The following is a 14,855-nucleotide window of genomic DNA, read 5'->3' on the forward strand; positions in this document are numbered from 1 at the left end:
TTGTGGAATCTTGAAAGCACTGTTTCCGTAATATCCTTTCGTTACGTACATAAATTTTAATATGTATTCCATAACACCAAAACACAAACAACAACAAACGTTCTCAATTTGAGACAAATTACTTGTATACGCTATCGACAGCTCTAAAACTATCACAACTCTACCTATGTCACATGAGAGTGGGAAGCTAACCGGAAACACACTCATACAGCGGACACTTAAAAAATAAAAGGGCAAACAATACAACAATCCAAAAGCAAAACAATCCATTGAGCAAACACCGACAGCATTTAAAAATTCACACCAATTTAATTTAGTAAATTAAATGCATTTACAACAGAGAATCTTTATGCAGCTCACCAGGAATCGCAACTGCTTATCACTCTTTCGAAGCAATTTCGACCTGACAGGGGGACAGTAAATGCCCGGGTAGGCACAGCACCTCCGGGGAGGAAGCGACTGGATGATGCAATGGCGACCCGACAGGAGTTGGACGAGACACGTTCAATTTAGATCTAAACGGGGATTAACTTTGATGAAGACTACAGAATGCATTTCATGATTCCACAGAAAACTGTTCAAAACGTACCTGTTGTGTTTCATATGGCTCTTCACTAAATCACCGGATGTTAATGCAGACAGCAGAGATAATTCCGCCGCTAACACAGCACCACATACCACACGCGCCAGCTTTTGTGCGTTGGCTCCAGGTACCACTGACGAGGGCCCTTGCACATTCAACATCTACACATATTTACATGATTATTGATTATCGAAATTGAGAGCGGACAATTAACAAAGTTTACCTTTAGACATGCCATCTGGGCTGGCAGGTTCGTGCCACCGCCCACCGTACCAACTTCAACGCACGGCATTGTGCAGGAGATTTTTAGATTCACTGGATTGTCACGGTCGGGTTTCAGTTTTGTCAGACAAGCCGAACTCTCGACAACTTGCGCAATATCCTGCCCAGTGGCCAAAAAGACTGCAGCCACAATATTTGCAGCGTGAGCGTTGCATCCGCCGATGCTCCCTGCCAAAGCAGAGCCCTCCAAATTCTTTTTGTTATTCAGTTCAATAAGCGCACTCAGGGATGTTTTCAGGACATTTTTTAGTACATCTTCCGTGATGATAGCCTCGCACACAACTGATTTCCCTCGCCCCAAAATCCAATTAACAGCGGAAGGCTTCTTATCCGTACAAAAATTGCCACTTAACGATATTATCCGCATCTTTGGAAACTTTTCCTGAAGCTCACGCAATGCTTTTTCCGTGCCTTTGCACACCATATTCATGCCCATGGCGTCCCCTGTTTTAGCTTCGAAACGCAGATGTAGTTCGTCTCCCACAACAGATGGAAAAATACTTTTCAATCGGGCGAAACTGGAAGTTGTATCGAAAGCTTTCTTCAGGGCTGCGAATCCTTCTCCTACTACCCACGTTTTAGCTAAAAAGAAGGGTACGTAAACGAAAGTGAAAAGAATGGAAAAAACAGAATGGCACCTTCATCCATTTCGTCGATGTTGGAAAATTCCACAATCGGTGCTCTGGTCATTCCGTCTCGAGTTAATCGCGTTCGAGCACCACCCGACATGGTAATGGCTCGGCAGCCGCGGTTAGCCGAAGCTACCAGACAACCTTCAGTAGTTGACAACGGGACCTGAAGTCATTTAAAACTTTAAAAATTTTCAAATTCAAGTAGGGATCGCCGGTTCATCAAATCGAATCAGGTTTAACCTACCCAATGGGACTCGCCATCCAGCAACAATGGTCCAGCAACACCAATCGGCACGGGAACATATCCGATCACATTTTCACAGCACGTACCTTTTACCTGCAAGCAGAGGTCATACAAATTCTTACTCCGACAAAGTAAACGAATAACTTTCAACTTCACAAATTTCCAAAAAGGCTGAGAAAGTCAAATAAACAAAATATGTCATCCTCCAAATCTTCTACACTCTCTTAAAACAGTGAAGGTACTCACACAGTTACACCACAAAAAATAGTGCACTCTAATAATTGCCGGATTTGACCGCACGACATGGGAACACAACATACTTAACTTTAAAACGTATCCAGAAGCATGTAATTTAAACTTGTGCATAGACAGAACGCTACGCTTTTACAGTTCTGAACTTTTCTGATTTGGCAGGGCAGTTCCCAATCTAACAAGACGCAAAGTAGACGCCTTGCCAAACTGAGTCCTATACCCTTTGAAAAATTGTACGCCCTCACGGGCATGAAGCTAGCCTCCGCTAGACTTCGCGGTTTCCTTACTCATATTTCAGGGCACATAAACCCAGCATAGGACAAGCAGTCCAACTGTTGATCGCCAATATATTCGTGGAAGGCAAAATTAGCAAAATTTTACGAACTGATTCCCACCAAACGCGGGGATTGCAATCGGCAACATTCATCCGAACCTACTCTCTGAGTTTTTCCCGTAAAAATCAAGCAGCCTAATTGTTGAATTATGGGAAAAACACAGACTGCGGCAGCCGGCATACTGAAGCAACCTGCTCTGTCACTTACGAGTGAATAGTCGTAACTCCGAAAAGGCAATTCCTCCAATGATGTTTTATTGACCAGATCTTGTAAAATCAGAGACCGTCGAATATGAACAGCACGCTCGAGATCACGAAACTCATCTTCAAGTCTATACTGTTGTAATTTTTTGGATTTAATTAACAGAAGAATTTCCTCGTCGGTCAACTCTTCGATCCCTCCCTGAAATATCAAAACTCAATACTCTGTAGTACAATTTTCAACTAAATTTAAGAAAAAGATGAACAATATGTAGTTCTGGCACAACAAATGAGCAGTACCTTTCTGGGGAATATAAGGTTCAGAGAAGCAGGGGGAACGAGTGCGTTTGGCCTTTTCATGGCATCATTTTCCATATCCTTATCGGTTTGTATTTGTTTGTCAAACGTTCTAGGAGGAAGATCCATTTCCAGCGATTCGTCATCATCACCGTTTCCGACAGTGAATCGTCTAGTGCATCGCGTTTCGAGAAGGCCGGGAGCGGCAAGGAAACTAACGCTCCCATTCATTTTTATAGGACTGGTACTCTCGGAACCAGAACTGCTCGGAGTAGGCACCTTCTCTGTCTTCTTCACGGAATCATAAAATATGTATTTCAGGCAAATCACCAATACGCAAACAAAAGTGATCAACTTCTGCGGCGTAACTTCAAAAAACCTGAAAACAATCAAAATCTAACACACGGAATTGCAATTACATTTGACTGATTTGAGGTTCGTGTTGTATATTCCGTCCTTAATTACAGATTTGCGATCAATTCTATTAACCACCAAGCTACGTATTCATAATGTTCACAACTTACTCTTTCAAATAAAACTGCCACAAAGGCAGAACAGGCACAACACGACGGTTTTCCTGGAACAGACTCGATACGTTAGATACCGCTGGAGTATCCACAATCCGGCTGTAAACGTGAACGAGGACCAAACCCGCCGACATCACCAGTTTCACCCTTTGAGCGATGGGATTAACCGGAGTGTCAATGTCTACTTTTTTAGCCTTTAATGCCAAGGGTAGACTACGGAGCTGATTTAACTACAAGAAGGAAAGCAGTGGGATAAGCAACTGAAAATTGAACAAGAACAAATACTATAGTTCAGTAAATAATAGTTTCGGCATTTACAACTAGCATTTAAAATTATTCTTCTACATGGGAAGATCAATTACGAACGCACAACATTTGATTCATGCAAAAAAATGATTAACATTACAACAGGAGCTGCACAACTTTGATAGACTGAATTTCGCTAAATAACTTCAAAACTTTCCAACTTACCTCCAAGATAAGGCACAGTACTCCCGGGAAGAACGTCATGAATACGACATAATGCACCAACAAAGATACACAGCCAAAACAGCAGATCACTTCCAGCATGGGAATTCCGGAAAGGCACCCGATGGCGATTAACAAAACTTCCACAACAATATCCAGTGTCATCGCTGGTCCAAGAATAGCGATTCCTTTAGCTACTGTCTCCTTAATTTCCGTATCTTGAGATGAGTTTGCCAACGAGTATTTGGCCAGCGCGGTTACTTTACTCAGATCCAACAACAGCAGGAAGAACGGCAAGGAATCCGCTAATCCTTGCAATTCGTATCCCAAAAGGTGTATGAAAGCGGCGCTGAATGACATGGAAAAAAATACCGACAACAAACCAGCCAAGCCTGCAACATAAATTTGCACAATCCCAAAAACCGGACAACCAGAATGAAAATTTTGCTTACAATTAGCAAATCACAAACGACCAATTTTCTAAGCAATCCTGCCAATTTTTATCTAGTTTTTTTGTAATTACAACATCCTTTTTTTATTGTGCTTCAATTAGACGTTTTCATTTATCAATAATTAAACTAATTTCCACCCACCCAAAAGATATTTGCAGCCTAACGCGTCGAGCTTGCGAAACTGGAGGTAAATGTACGCCGCAGCCAGACAGCGCGCGATGGAAAGGATTATGACATCGGAGCTGAGAACATCCTGAAAGGGAGCGGTATAATGCGTGAACAGTAAACACCAGCACAAATTACTCAGTTCTGGAGTTCTATTAACTGGTCGTGCTCACATTTTCCAAGGAACAGACGTAGTTCCAGCCACAGATTTTCGACTGCTGAGCATCTCCACTCAATGCCACGGATATCATGGACACCGTCAGCGTCAGGATCACTCCAATCACTTCCCATGGATGGGAGGTACAAAACAGGGCTTGATTATAGAAAATCGTCGACAACATGATGAAGTCGCTTGATCTTCCAAATCTTTCAGGAAATAATACGCTGAAAAAACGCAAAAACAAATTCCTTCTCCGTCATGCGCACAAGATGTGAGGTAGTCAGCAGAGAAAATCTTGAATGGTATGGTGTTCGAAATCGAAACGCCGTTCCACTTCATCGGTGAACCAAAAAACCCGAATGTAGGCCTCCAATGGAGGCCTCACCAGAGTCACCAGTTCGAAGCCTGCGAACAAAGGTTGTTTTGCAAGGCCGATGTATGGCTTCCGAAAATCACACGAAAAATGTTTCCCGTTTGATTGGATAAGCAAACGTCAGACCATCAAAAGTGATCGTCAAAGTCCAGACCGATCACAATCTGATGGGCGATTACCGACTACGGGTGAATAATACCGCCGTAGGCTCCGCCAACAGGCACAGACGGCAAGGACAAGGTTGATCAACAGCATCCAGCCACCACGCGGCGAACAGCCGCTGCCATTCTGTGCGAAGTTCCAAACTGCCTCCAAGGATGGCTTTACCTACTTAAGCAGAAAACAATCTACAGCATTTGAAAACCTGCGAAGAAACCGAAAGTATCCAGTATTAAACTGACAAAATAGAGTTATCGTTGTGACGTTATGATGTTATCCGAAAATTCAAACTCATCCAACGCGACATGGCCCATGGGTGATGTTGAGCGCTGATGTAATCCTGTGATAATCGTAATTGCCACCCCTTGTAGTACGAGTGCATATCTTCGGCACACACGCAAGTCATAAACTTTAAACTTCAAAGATTGATAATGGCCATCTGCATTCTTGCTCATTAGGCCAGTACCAGACTACCGTACGCCAGAAATCACAAGACACTCGAAAGATTTAAACTGTGACCGAAATCTGTTGTTTTTTGTAATTTTCACAAACCCGAAAAAGTAAAAAAAACCACCGTGCTTGTATCTAACCAGCCTTGTATTACAGCGTTACAGATACAGCAGCACAATTAATATTAACGTTGCACCGGAAAAAAAGGAAGTATTTATATTTTGTTAAATGTAGTGGAAAACGTTATAGGACTAAAGTACTTACATATAAAAAAAAGAAAATATTCTTACATTAGGTTTGACTTCTGTTTCGCGAATATCCTTACTATCAGCATTCCACCGAATATCCTTACTATCCACCGGAATAATGGAGACCCGCTGCAAGACTGACAAAGGACAACGTCACAACGTCGTCTTATATTAAGCTGCATTTCGAGCTGATTGTGAAAATCGAGCACAAATTTCCATATTATACAGTTTATTCCATCCGCATGATATAGTAACTTAACTGTTTCAATATTAGTGTTGTAATACTGTTACTGTTTTTAATACTGTAATGCGTAGAAGTATTGGAAATTCTAGAACGTACACCTGTTCCGTTAATTATATTTATGGCGTTTTTTTCAGCGAAAGATGCATATATAATTGCTTCGGTAATTTCGTACGGTAATTTTTTCAGCCAAGGAATCAAGCGCCCTTAATTTGCAACAACTTTTTTTTAGCTTTTCGACCGGACTGCCATCTTTTAAGTGTAGCTGTTTCAATAAGACGTGAAGAATTAACACAAAACAAAATAATTACAGCAGTTTTTGTTTTTACGATTTACTGGTTGCCCGAATCAAAGCTTTATATTGCGTAGAACAGTAGATGGACAGCATTTGCAAACCTTACAACATGTTAATCATGTTAACAATGTTTTGCACAAGTACCATACTTCTATCTTTTCTGCATCTTATAGCGTTAACATTAAATTATATGTTACGTAGCCTCAATCAGTTGTTGACAGATAGTAACTAATTACATATCGCCTATTTTCTCAAAATAATCGGTTTCATGGTTGCGCATTAATATGCGCACAGAAGCGTGCTCGGCCGGCGGAATCATTTCGACGCAGGCGTGGCTGCACCGAAGCATCAAAGCAACGGTAAACATCGCCTAACTGCACCATTTACGCATTGGCCGGACGACGTTTTACGATTTCCTCTTGTAAAGCCGAAATATTGCTCTGATAGGAGGAGTAGGTACAATTTCTCTTTTGAAGAAAAACATATTTATGTGCGACAATTTCCCCCGCACTATATGGTCCGGTGTTCGCGGCATTCAGTGAGAGTAATTCGTATTAATAAAAGTTACAATAGTGACCGTAATCCGTTCTCTATCTTCATCACTTCCAAAGTTTGCACAGTGTTTGTACCGTCTCGATACCACTTTGCCAACAAACTCAGCGGGTCAATTTTCAACTTAAATCGTTAACAGATCCTGTCATATGTCGTGCGCTACACAGCCAATAGAAAACTCGAGAGCATCTTTAATTTTTGCGAAGCAGTTGATGCTGCTTGAGTCTATATAACATTGCCGGCGGATTGAATGTCTTAATCGACAGTATCTGTTTTATGTTTGCCGCTTGATGAAGTTTTCCTGCATAAATGATTATCTGAGTGAACCAAAATCTGTGCGCAACAATGGATGCTCCCACTACCGGTTCCTTTTCCGAAGGAATGTTTCGGTAAATTTGGTGATATATACGAACCATTTCTTTCATTTAAGTACTTTTAAAAACGGCTTGCTGTTTTTTACGTCATTGGTTGTTCAGCCGAAAAGTTTTTTCGACAGACAAAAGACTCGACTTGCTCCACAAAGACCACCACGCGGTCGACTATTAATTACCGGTGAGTTGCTCACAATCGAAATTGATTCAACTAATATAATTTCTTATTGGCAAACGGTACTGTAACAACTTGCTCCGATAGAATATACCATCATACGACATTTGTGAAATACAGAGTTCGAAAGAATTATGTTTACGGAATCAGGCTACTTTTATTTCACTTTGAAACTGTGGAAAAAAACTCTGTGGTATGGTATGCACCGTTCTTTTGAACTTGTATACCCTTCTGAATGACTAAAATAGGTGGTAAACGTAACCACAACACAATTGTTGGCATTGCGATTATCGGTGCGATAATTACGGTCGGTTATGAAGATTAACTCAAGACAGCGAACATCGCATTGGCTGTACAACTGTAATTACTTAATTAACATTAACTACAAATCTACGGCGTATAATGAAGTGGTACACAAAATCTGTTTGGTTTTTATAACGGATCAGCTTATTTATTTCAAATTTATTTTTTTCGGATCTATTTATATCGAATTTCGATGTGACAAAATGAGATCCACAGCAAAAATTCATAAGCTTCCTAAAGCATGCATATAGCAGCTACTTACGTCATTCTAACCATAAGGTTGCGTGCTAATTATCACGATATCCGTTACTGAAAAAGTCCAATCGAACCAATGCGGCACCTTGGGTATTGCAGTTAGTAGTGCCGGCACATAAACGGTAAAAGCTTGTTCCGGTCAACAGTTGTGCTGTATGGCTCCTACAAATTTGTTGCAACAGCGTTACGGTTTCTGTTTTTACAGACAGATATTTTGCAGTAACTAAAAATGAAGTGTTTCTTTAGTTTAAAAATAAGTATGCAATTCCTGTACGTGAGTACTCGTATTAAATTTACGTTAGTTCAGTCATGACTCTTGAGTACGATATTTTGGATAATCGCAGCGGGCAAGCTAGCACGCACGGGCACGATTAGCTCCGAATTCATTATTGGTTTTCCTTATAAACGGTTACCTTTTTCGGCATTGTCATATTTTTAATAAGTACGATTTTAGGAGAGGCGTTTATACGTGCAGATCAGTTACAGTAATTTCCCGCGCGTTCATGTTTGCATTTGCATCCAGAGCGTCAACCATTCAATGGTTGTGATGAGTGTACAAGTACTATTGTTTGCTTGTCGTGATTAGCTAATTGTAAGGATACGTACGTGATTCGAAATATTTAAAAAAAATGTTTGGTGTTAAGAGGTTTTTTTAAATATTTCGAATCAGTTAGTTACTGTACAGTCGCGAAATCAGCTACTTAGTTTGCTCTGCAACCTACACTATTTTGTTTTGCATTTCTCAAAATACGATTTAAAAAAATTTCGTTTGATAAAAATAGCATTTTAGTAGATTGCTTTAATTATATTTTGGTAAAAGTGCTGCACCACCCCTGAAACAAAATCAATGTTTACTGAATTTCTTACGTGATAAATTCTAAACGTTCTGTCAGCGATATTACTAAGAACGTTATATACGAGTATGTTAGACTGTGTAACACTTCAAATTAATTCCTTAACTTCATACTACTCTGTATGTTAGAAATTCGCATACCATTCGTGTGGAACGAGCGCCAATATTTCAAGACGCGCACACTTGAACAAACACCACTGGCCAACAACGGAAAAAAATATGTCGTATTTTGCATTTTTTACACGGAGAATGACATGCAGAGCACACAGAAAGTGATGGTGGACTCAAGTATGGCGGACGTGGTATTTAACGAATTCCTGGAATTGTGAGTAATTAATTATGCAACGGCGTTATGAAGGTCAGAACTTTTACTTCCGCTTAGCGATAAGTAACTGCGTAATTCTTGCCCTGCGATGCGTATTCGATTCCCACGGTTGCCTGTGACGGTGTGAAACATTATTATCACTACTAACACATTTTCTTAACTCTGTCGTTTTTAGTTCAAATATCACTCCAAGCACCACTCTTTACATGGAAGTATTCAGTTATGCTTGTTCAAGCGGCGCAAATAAAAACTATTCCCCCGTACGAAAACTGTCACGCAAACTGAGCCGATCGCTGACCCGCGCTTTTGGTCGCCGATGCCTCACAAATCCTGCGCTACGACGGAGTCCGGTACTACTAATTTTAATTTCGAATTATAATCACTGTGTTAAGTAAAGGAAAGACGGTCTGCCGATAAAACTCCAGGGAGCTTTTTTAAGCATCTCAGGTTTTGTTTGTGCACAAACATGCCTAAATTGACCGAAAATTTTAGGCTGAATTAATACTTAAAAAAAGGTTTACATAAATTAAAGTTAAATTAATTGAAGTTTCAATGTATTCAGCAGTCAAAATTATTTATGTCGCACAGCGCATATAAATAGACAAGAACGCGTGCCTTATAGTGCACGCTGCATAAATATTAAACTTATACAAACCAGTGATCATGAAACATGTACATGTACAGTACATTAAATAATAGTTCATTTGTGTGCTGGGAATTAATATATGAGGTATGGATCGTAAATGGGCGACTACTTGTAGATAATTAATGATTGTGAATTGTTAATTTCTGCAACATTCTTAACATTAATATTATTAGCAACAAGTACTGATGCTGTTGCAGTCGTTACGTTACTGGTTAAACGATCACCTCAGCCTGATAACAATGTGCAAATTTGTAACTGGAATGCTCAAATAAGTCGAAGAAATGGCGCAATAGTTGTTTTTTTTAATTCAAGCACTCCTCGAGCATTCATGCTGATTTACATGCCGCCGAGTACAAACAACAACACCAGTTACCAATCAGCAGTTTACCTAACTTTACCAAGATTGCTGACTGCCAGCTGCCGATTGATGAACTGGTTTCCTGTGAGGAAGGCCGGTCACATATTTTGACCAGCAGAATGCAGCAAAAAGGTTTGTTCAATGGCCAACTTGTTTTACTTGACCTGCACTGTATAGTCTGACATTTAGTGATCAATTCAGCTCATTATTATATGAATTAGTGCATTTGTGACCGCTGAGGTAACATTTGTAACTGTAGCATCTTGCAATGTTTTCTTCGCGTCCTCAAAAACATGAGATCAGATGTTATAGCTTTTTCTATTAAGAAAGAAATCGGTGTTGTGGTTAACAGTTTGGTAATAATGCAAACAGCAGAACGCATTTTTGGAAGGAAAAACCATGGTGATCTATGACAATTTATTTGTTGAACGTTGTTTTTTTACGCTTGTGTCACCATATGCTCGCACGTTTGCATATCAAACTTATTGTCAGATTTTCTTCGAAAACTGCGCTGTTTATTATTATTGACGTAATAATCAAATTTTTCAATGAATGAAGCCGAAGATGTTGCAAAAGCACAACATAAGGTTACGCGTTTTATATACAAAGTAGTTTAGGTGATTGTATAACTTGTAATGCAAAAAGTAGTAACCGAAAACGCTAGATCTGGACCAACTGAATTATAATACACAATCAATACGTACGTTTAAAGTTTAGGACCTTCTGTAATTGATAATTTTGATTATAAAATATTTAAAAAGCATAACAGTGACTCAGACCCAGTGAAGACGCAAACCGTTAGGTTTTAATTTTGATGTTTCGCTGTTTTGTTAAGGAATGGACCGGAAGTCTGCGGCTGCGTTCAACATTCCGCTGTTTGGTTCCTTCGCCTGCAGGAGCGCTGTGCAACCGTATTGCGCCACCAAAGAGATACAGATTGGCAAAGTCAACATCCGTGAACTTGACACCGGCTTAAAGCTTAACCGTAAAAGTACGACCAATGCCCAATATTTCTGTACACTCATCAATGCATATTTGTACTGCTACAATGCTGACCGAGATCGGCGCCTGATGGAAATGGCCATTCGGATTGACAAGGTATGAAGATAATACGGCATTCTTCTTCATCGTGCTTTTTTGACAACTTATAATTATTACTGAATTGACATGATTATCTATAAGAATGGACAGACCGTCACAGACGCGAAGAAGCTTATTATTTTCAGTAAAGAGCTCTAACACACTCCCAAGAAAAAAGTGAAGAGTTAATTTTGTAGATATTGTAACTATGATACGAGTACTTACTGTTTAAAATTGCTCATTGCTCATACAAATTGTTTTTTATTCGCTGCTTATACTTTTTATGTTTTAAGATTTTATAGTTACATCGTCATCCGTTTTGATGTCCACGTACAAAAATAAATAGGAAAATGCACCGCTATAGCCTACAGTCGCGATCGGTCAAATATCCAAATCTTTGCGTGCGGAAAAGCACTTGCAATTTGCTTTTCTGCATGCAGTAATGTTAAACTTTTTTGACACAGGAAACATCCTTCAAGAAATTAGACGATTCCGTGAGTCTCCAGCTAGCCAATCAATCTGGATCATATGTTTTAACTCTGGCAACATCCGATGAACGGAATTACGTTCTGCATTTACTGCAGGGTCACGTACAAGAAATCGGTACGGTGCTTGTAAAACTCACTTCATGTTCTAATTCGTCAATGAGCGTGTTAACTGAATAATGGACTGCAAGGTATAATCTCTTTTAGCGCAATGGAGTGAAGCGGCTCTTGTCGTGCGGGATCTCAAACTGAAACCGAATGCGGCCAAAAACGAACTGCGACGTCGAGGTTCACTATACGATGAAATTCCGATCTCCATGTCGCAAACAGCATCATGTGTGCAGATGTCACTACACATCTGATTTAATAAAATGGCTTCTTTTACAGTGCTAAGAATAAATCTCCCGATGCCAGAATCTAACTGTGAATTTACTGAAATGTATGCATTTGTAAATTACATCAAACTGACGCTCGATTTGTCCTTTACATGCCTATCCGTTAGAACTATCAAAGAAAAGCTCTGTGTTATCTCATATATCCAAATGTATGGAAAATGAGTGGACAAAATAAAGTGCTACCGCAGTCGGAAATAAACTAGTCGAGATTTAATGAACATTGGGTAACATGAAACTCTCTTCAATAATTTCGATTGTTTTAGTTATAAAAAATCGGTAAGCGCAAAACAAGAAATTAACACAGGGAATAGTGATTTCATTACCCTTCAACTACTTAAGATGTTTCCATTGGTTCTTCCGTGATTTTCCTGGTTTCTTGGCTTACCACCTGGTAATCGATCTTTTTCACAGTTTGACTAAGAACTGTTGTCTTTCCACGCTGGAAAACATAGGAATTTTCTTTCTTCAAAATATCCGGCTGGTTCTGCTCATACGGACGAACGACCTCGGATTTATCCTTCGTGATCACACAAATGTCGATATTCGATCCCGAGAACAGATCATTGGTCACTCCGGCGTTGATGGCATCCCGGATCAGCTTAACCGCTTCGTCTCTGGTCATATCCGGGCGGAAATAGGTTTCCAGCACTGACATGGCAGCAATGGAGCCCGATCCCATAGCCAGATAGGGCGCATTGTCACTGGAACCATGCGGAGCAATGCTGATAATGTGTGGACCCAATGTGTCCACTCCGCCGACAATCAATGCTGCCTGGATGTGTCCTTGATATCTAAAAAAACACATGCTATGTAAAACATAATAATTTAACTTCCACAAGCACGACGCTTGAATCCCGGACAAGAATTCTTAAAATGTTCTCGCAAAAAAAACGAAAAGAAAACGCGCCCATCGAAGAAAAAGTGGGAAAAAATCTAAAGCAATATACTATAAATCAAGCTGCTTCAAAACTCAAAAGTCCTTTTTGTGACTTGATTTTTTAACATGGTAGCTGAACTTGATTTATGCCGCGAAGTTCGCGGCGCGAACATACCTAAACAGCATCTGCTTCAGCATACGAACGGCTGCCTTGACTGGCGCCACGCGACGTGTTGACATGGACAGCATTTCCAACTTGCCAGCCATCAGTCTGGTAACGTACTCGGTGTCGGCCGCCGTCCCCGCTCCCAAACAGTACATATTGCGGGCCAGAAAGTGGATCTTGGCGCAGTTCTTGTTCATCACCATGTTGCCGCCAGTGGCGCGTGTATCGGCGCCCAGCACGACTCCGTCTTTGAAGACCACGGCGGCTGTGGTCGTTCCAGTCTTCATCATTTTCGGGGGTTTCACCCCTTCTTTCACCAGCTGCTGATTGCGGGCGTGTAGTTCGAAGTTGAAGCCACGACGCTCCGGTTCCACTGATAGGGTCTTCGCGGATGCCATCGTTATCTGCAATCAGCGGAATGGAAGAAAACGACTCAAAAGTGAAAAGTTCAAAACGAATCCAAAAGCTGAATAAAAGCTTCACATTATGCATTTCATGGTCCAAGGAATTTGAACTTACTTGAAGTAACTGAGTGTCACTTAAGATTTATTGTAACTTTATAGTACGAATATACGAACTATAAAGTAAACAATAAACAAAAATCAAAAGGTAAATAATTTAAAATTACGCCATTACGGTAAGATACGAGCATCGTGTCTGCTCACTCTGCTGCAGTCTGTAAACCTGGGTCCTGGTCTAACACAAGAGTCACACTTCTTACTGTTGTTCTCCTCTTCCGTTTCTAATCCAAAACTGAAAATTCCACAGGAATAACGAAGGAGACGGCGCAGTTACCGTTGTATATCTGTTTCTAGTCGGATCAGAACTTAAAATAAATTTTCAGTAAAAAAATGGGAAAGTTGTGAAGATCAGTCGGATCAGAAACCAAAATTATGAGCTAGCAGTTTTTGTCAGTGGCGAATCAGTAGAACATGCAAGAGACTGGACCACGACGCCCCACGCCGCTTGCCGCCGTGGGGCAGACGCTGTACAGGAGCACCATTGTACTGATGCGAAAGAGCGCATTGTACGGCGTGCGATTCTGTTTTTCAAACGAGCTTCCTCTAGAAATTCCTGGTCAAGATATTTCTTACGGGATTTTCTGCTATTTAGACAATCGGAAAGCAAAGCATATCTATGATGGCAGAACAAGAGCGGAAAAGTACAGAAACGGAAGAAGAGGATCCTGTAACCAAAGCAATCGAGAAAACCGGATGTCTGCAGCTTCATTATGCCGTCCAGGAATGCATGGCGGAGCACCAGGACTGGAGAAAATGCCAGGAAGATGTTAGAAAATTTGGCACATGCATGGAAAATTATCATCGCAGCCAAAAAGTGAACAAGTAGTCGGTTCAATGCAGATGGATGCACCTCTACTGCTGACGCCGGTTCCGTAATACGGAGTGTTTTTCTTCTTGTGGTGCAAGTAGACTAACGTATGTGGATACGTGAATTTTGATTTACGATTAGAAAACCACATGGATGTTTCATGTCCGCAGTGTTTTCTGAGTTAACTAAGTTTTAGAAAAAGTTTGCGGCTGCGGTGTAATACTACGAACTTACTGTTAGCAGTAACTCTGAAGGGTGTTCCGCCGCATGTTGATGTACGGTACGGTATTTATTTTTGATACCTTACTAATTTGTACATAAT

At 40.6% G+C, this 14,855-nt stretch overlaps 3 protein-coding genes and 1 non-coding gene across 5 annotated transcripts; 1 reads left to right on the plus strand and 3 right to left on the minus strand.

Moving 5' to 3' along the window:
• Positions 1-19: 19 nt before the first annotated feature.
• On the minus strand, positions 20-5,413 carry LOC129590750 (3-hydroxy-3-methylglutaryl-coenzyme A reductase-like). Its single transcript, XM_055486119.1, has 11 exons — positions 4,611-5,413; positions 4,414-4,525; positions 3,824-4,212; positions 3,350-3,582; positions 2,829-3,204; positions 2,536-2,730; positions 1,742-1,834; positions 1,504-1,660; positions 807-1,447; positions 590-744; positions 20-515 (listed from the first exon to the last, which is right to left on the minus strand). Exons 1-11 carry the CDS (start codon positions 4,776-4,778, stop codon positions 380-382), a joined length of 2,655 nt encoding a protein of 884 aa, XP_055342094.1. The 5' UTR covers positions 4,779-5,413; the 3' UTR covers positions 20-379.
• Positions 2,154-2,296, minus strand: LOC129590866 (U12 minor spliceosomal RNA). The gene has a single exon (XR_008690780.1). It is a non-coding gene; the product is annotated as a U12 minor spliceosomal RNA (small nuclear RNA).
• Positions 5,414-6,768: 1,355 nt separating the features above from the next.
• LOC129590798 (rhotekin-like) lies at positions 6,769-12,348 on the plus strand. Of its 2 annotated transcripts, XM_055486179.1 has the most exons (8): positions 6,769-7,304; positions 7,412-7,467; positions 9,002-9,197; positions 9,373-9,547; positions 10,156-10,333; positions 11,037-11,299; positions 11,746-11,884; positions 11,974-12,348. In XM_055486179.1, exons 1-8 carry the CDS (start codon positions 7,261-7,263, stop codon positions 12,126-12,128), a joined length of 1,206 nt encoding a protein of 401 aa, XP_055342154.1. In that variant the 5' UTR covers positions 6,769-7,260; the 3' UTR covers positions 12,129-12,348. The 2 variants fall into 2 exon arrangements, with proteins under 2 accessions (XP_055342154.1, XP_055342155.1); XM_055486180.1 differs by lacking the exons at positions 6,769-7,304; positions 7,412-7,467 and adding an exon at positions 8,185-8,289.
• On the minus strand, positions 12,187-14,098 carry LOC129590799 (proteasome subunit beta type-7-like). The gene is made up of 3 exons (XM_055486181.1): positions 13,926-14,098; positions 13,214-13,608; positions 12,187-12,952 (listed from the first exon to the last, which is right to left on the minus strand). The coding sequence occupies exons 2-3, from the start codon at positions 13,600-13,602 to the stop codon at positions 12,496-12,498; spliced, it is 846 nt and encodes a 281-aa protein (XP_055342156.1). The 5' UTR covers positions 13,603-13,608; positions 13,926-14,098; the 3' UTR covers positions 12,187-12,495.
• Positions 14,099-14,855: the final 757 nt, after the last annotated feature.

The sequence above is a fragment of the Paramacrobiotus metropolitanus genome, unplaced genomic scaffold (genome assembly GCF_019649055.1).
Source record: "Paramacrobiotus metropolitanus isolate TYO unplaced genomic scaffold, Prichtersi_v1.0 Parri_scaffold0000042, whole genome shotgun sequence".
NCBI classification, from domain to species: Eukaryota; Metazoa; Tardigrada; class Eutardigrada; order Parachela; family Macrobiotidae; genus Paramacrobiotus; species Paramacrobiotus metropolitanus.

Excerpts from the sequence above, each read along its gene's own strand:
- LOC129590750 (XM_055486119.1), bottom strand. The coding sequence starts at position 4,778 with ATGTTGTCGACGATTTTCTATAATCAAGCCCTGTTTTGTACCTCCCAT. Across the intron at positions 4,526-4,610 it reads ACGTCTGTTCCTTGGAAAAT|GATGTTCTCAGCTCCGATGT; the intron begins GTGAGCACGACC and ends GCTCCCTTTCAG. Across the intron at positions 2,731-2,828 it reads ACCTTATATTCCCCAGAAAG|GGAGGGATCGAAGAGTTGAC; the intron begins GTACTGCTCATT and ends TTGATATTTCAG.
- LOC129590798 (XM_055486179.1), top strand. The coding sequence starts at position 7,261 with ATGGATGCTCCCACTACCGGTTCCTTTTCCGAAGGAATGTTTCG. Across the intron at positions 10,334-11,036 it reads CAGCAGAATGCAGCAAAAAG|GAATGGACCGGAAGTCTGCG; the intron begins GTTTGTTCAATG and ends TGTTTTGTTAAG. Across the intron at positions 11,885-11,973 it reads GGGTCACGTACAAGAAATCG|CGCAATGGAGTGAAGCGGCT; the intron begins GTACGGTGCTTG and ends AATCTCTTTTAG.
- LOC129590799 (XM_055486181.1), bottom strand. The coding sequence starts at position 13,602 with ATGGCATCCGCGAAGACCCTATCAGTGGAACCGGAGCGTCGTGGCTTC. Across the intron at positions 12,953-13,213 it reads CTGAAGCAGATGCTGTTTAG|ATATCAAGGACACATCCAGG; the intron begins GTATGTTCGCGC and ends GTGTTTTTTTAG.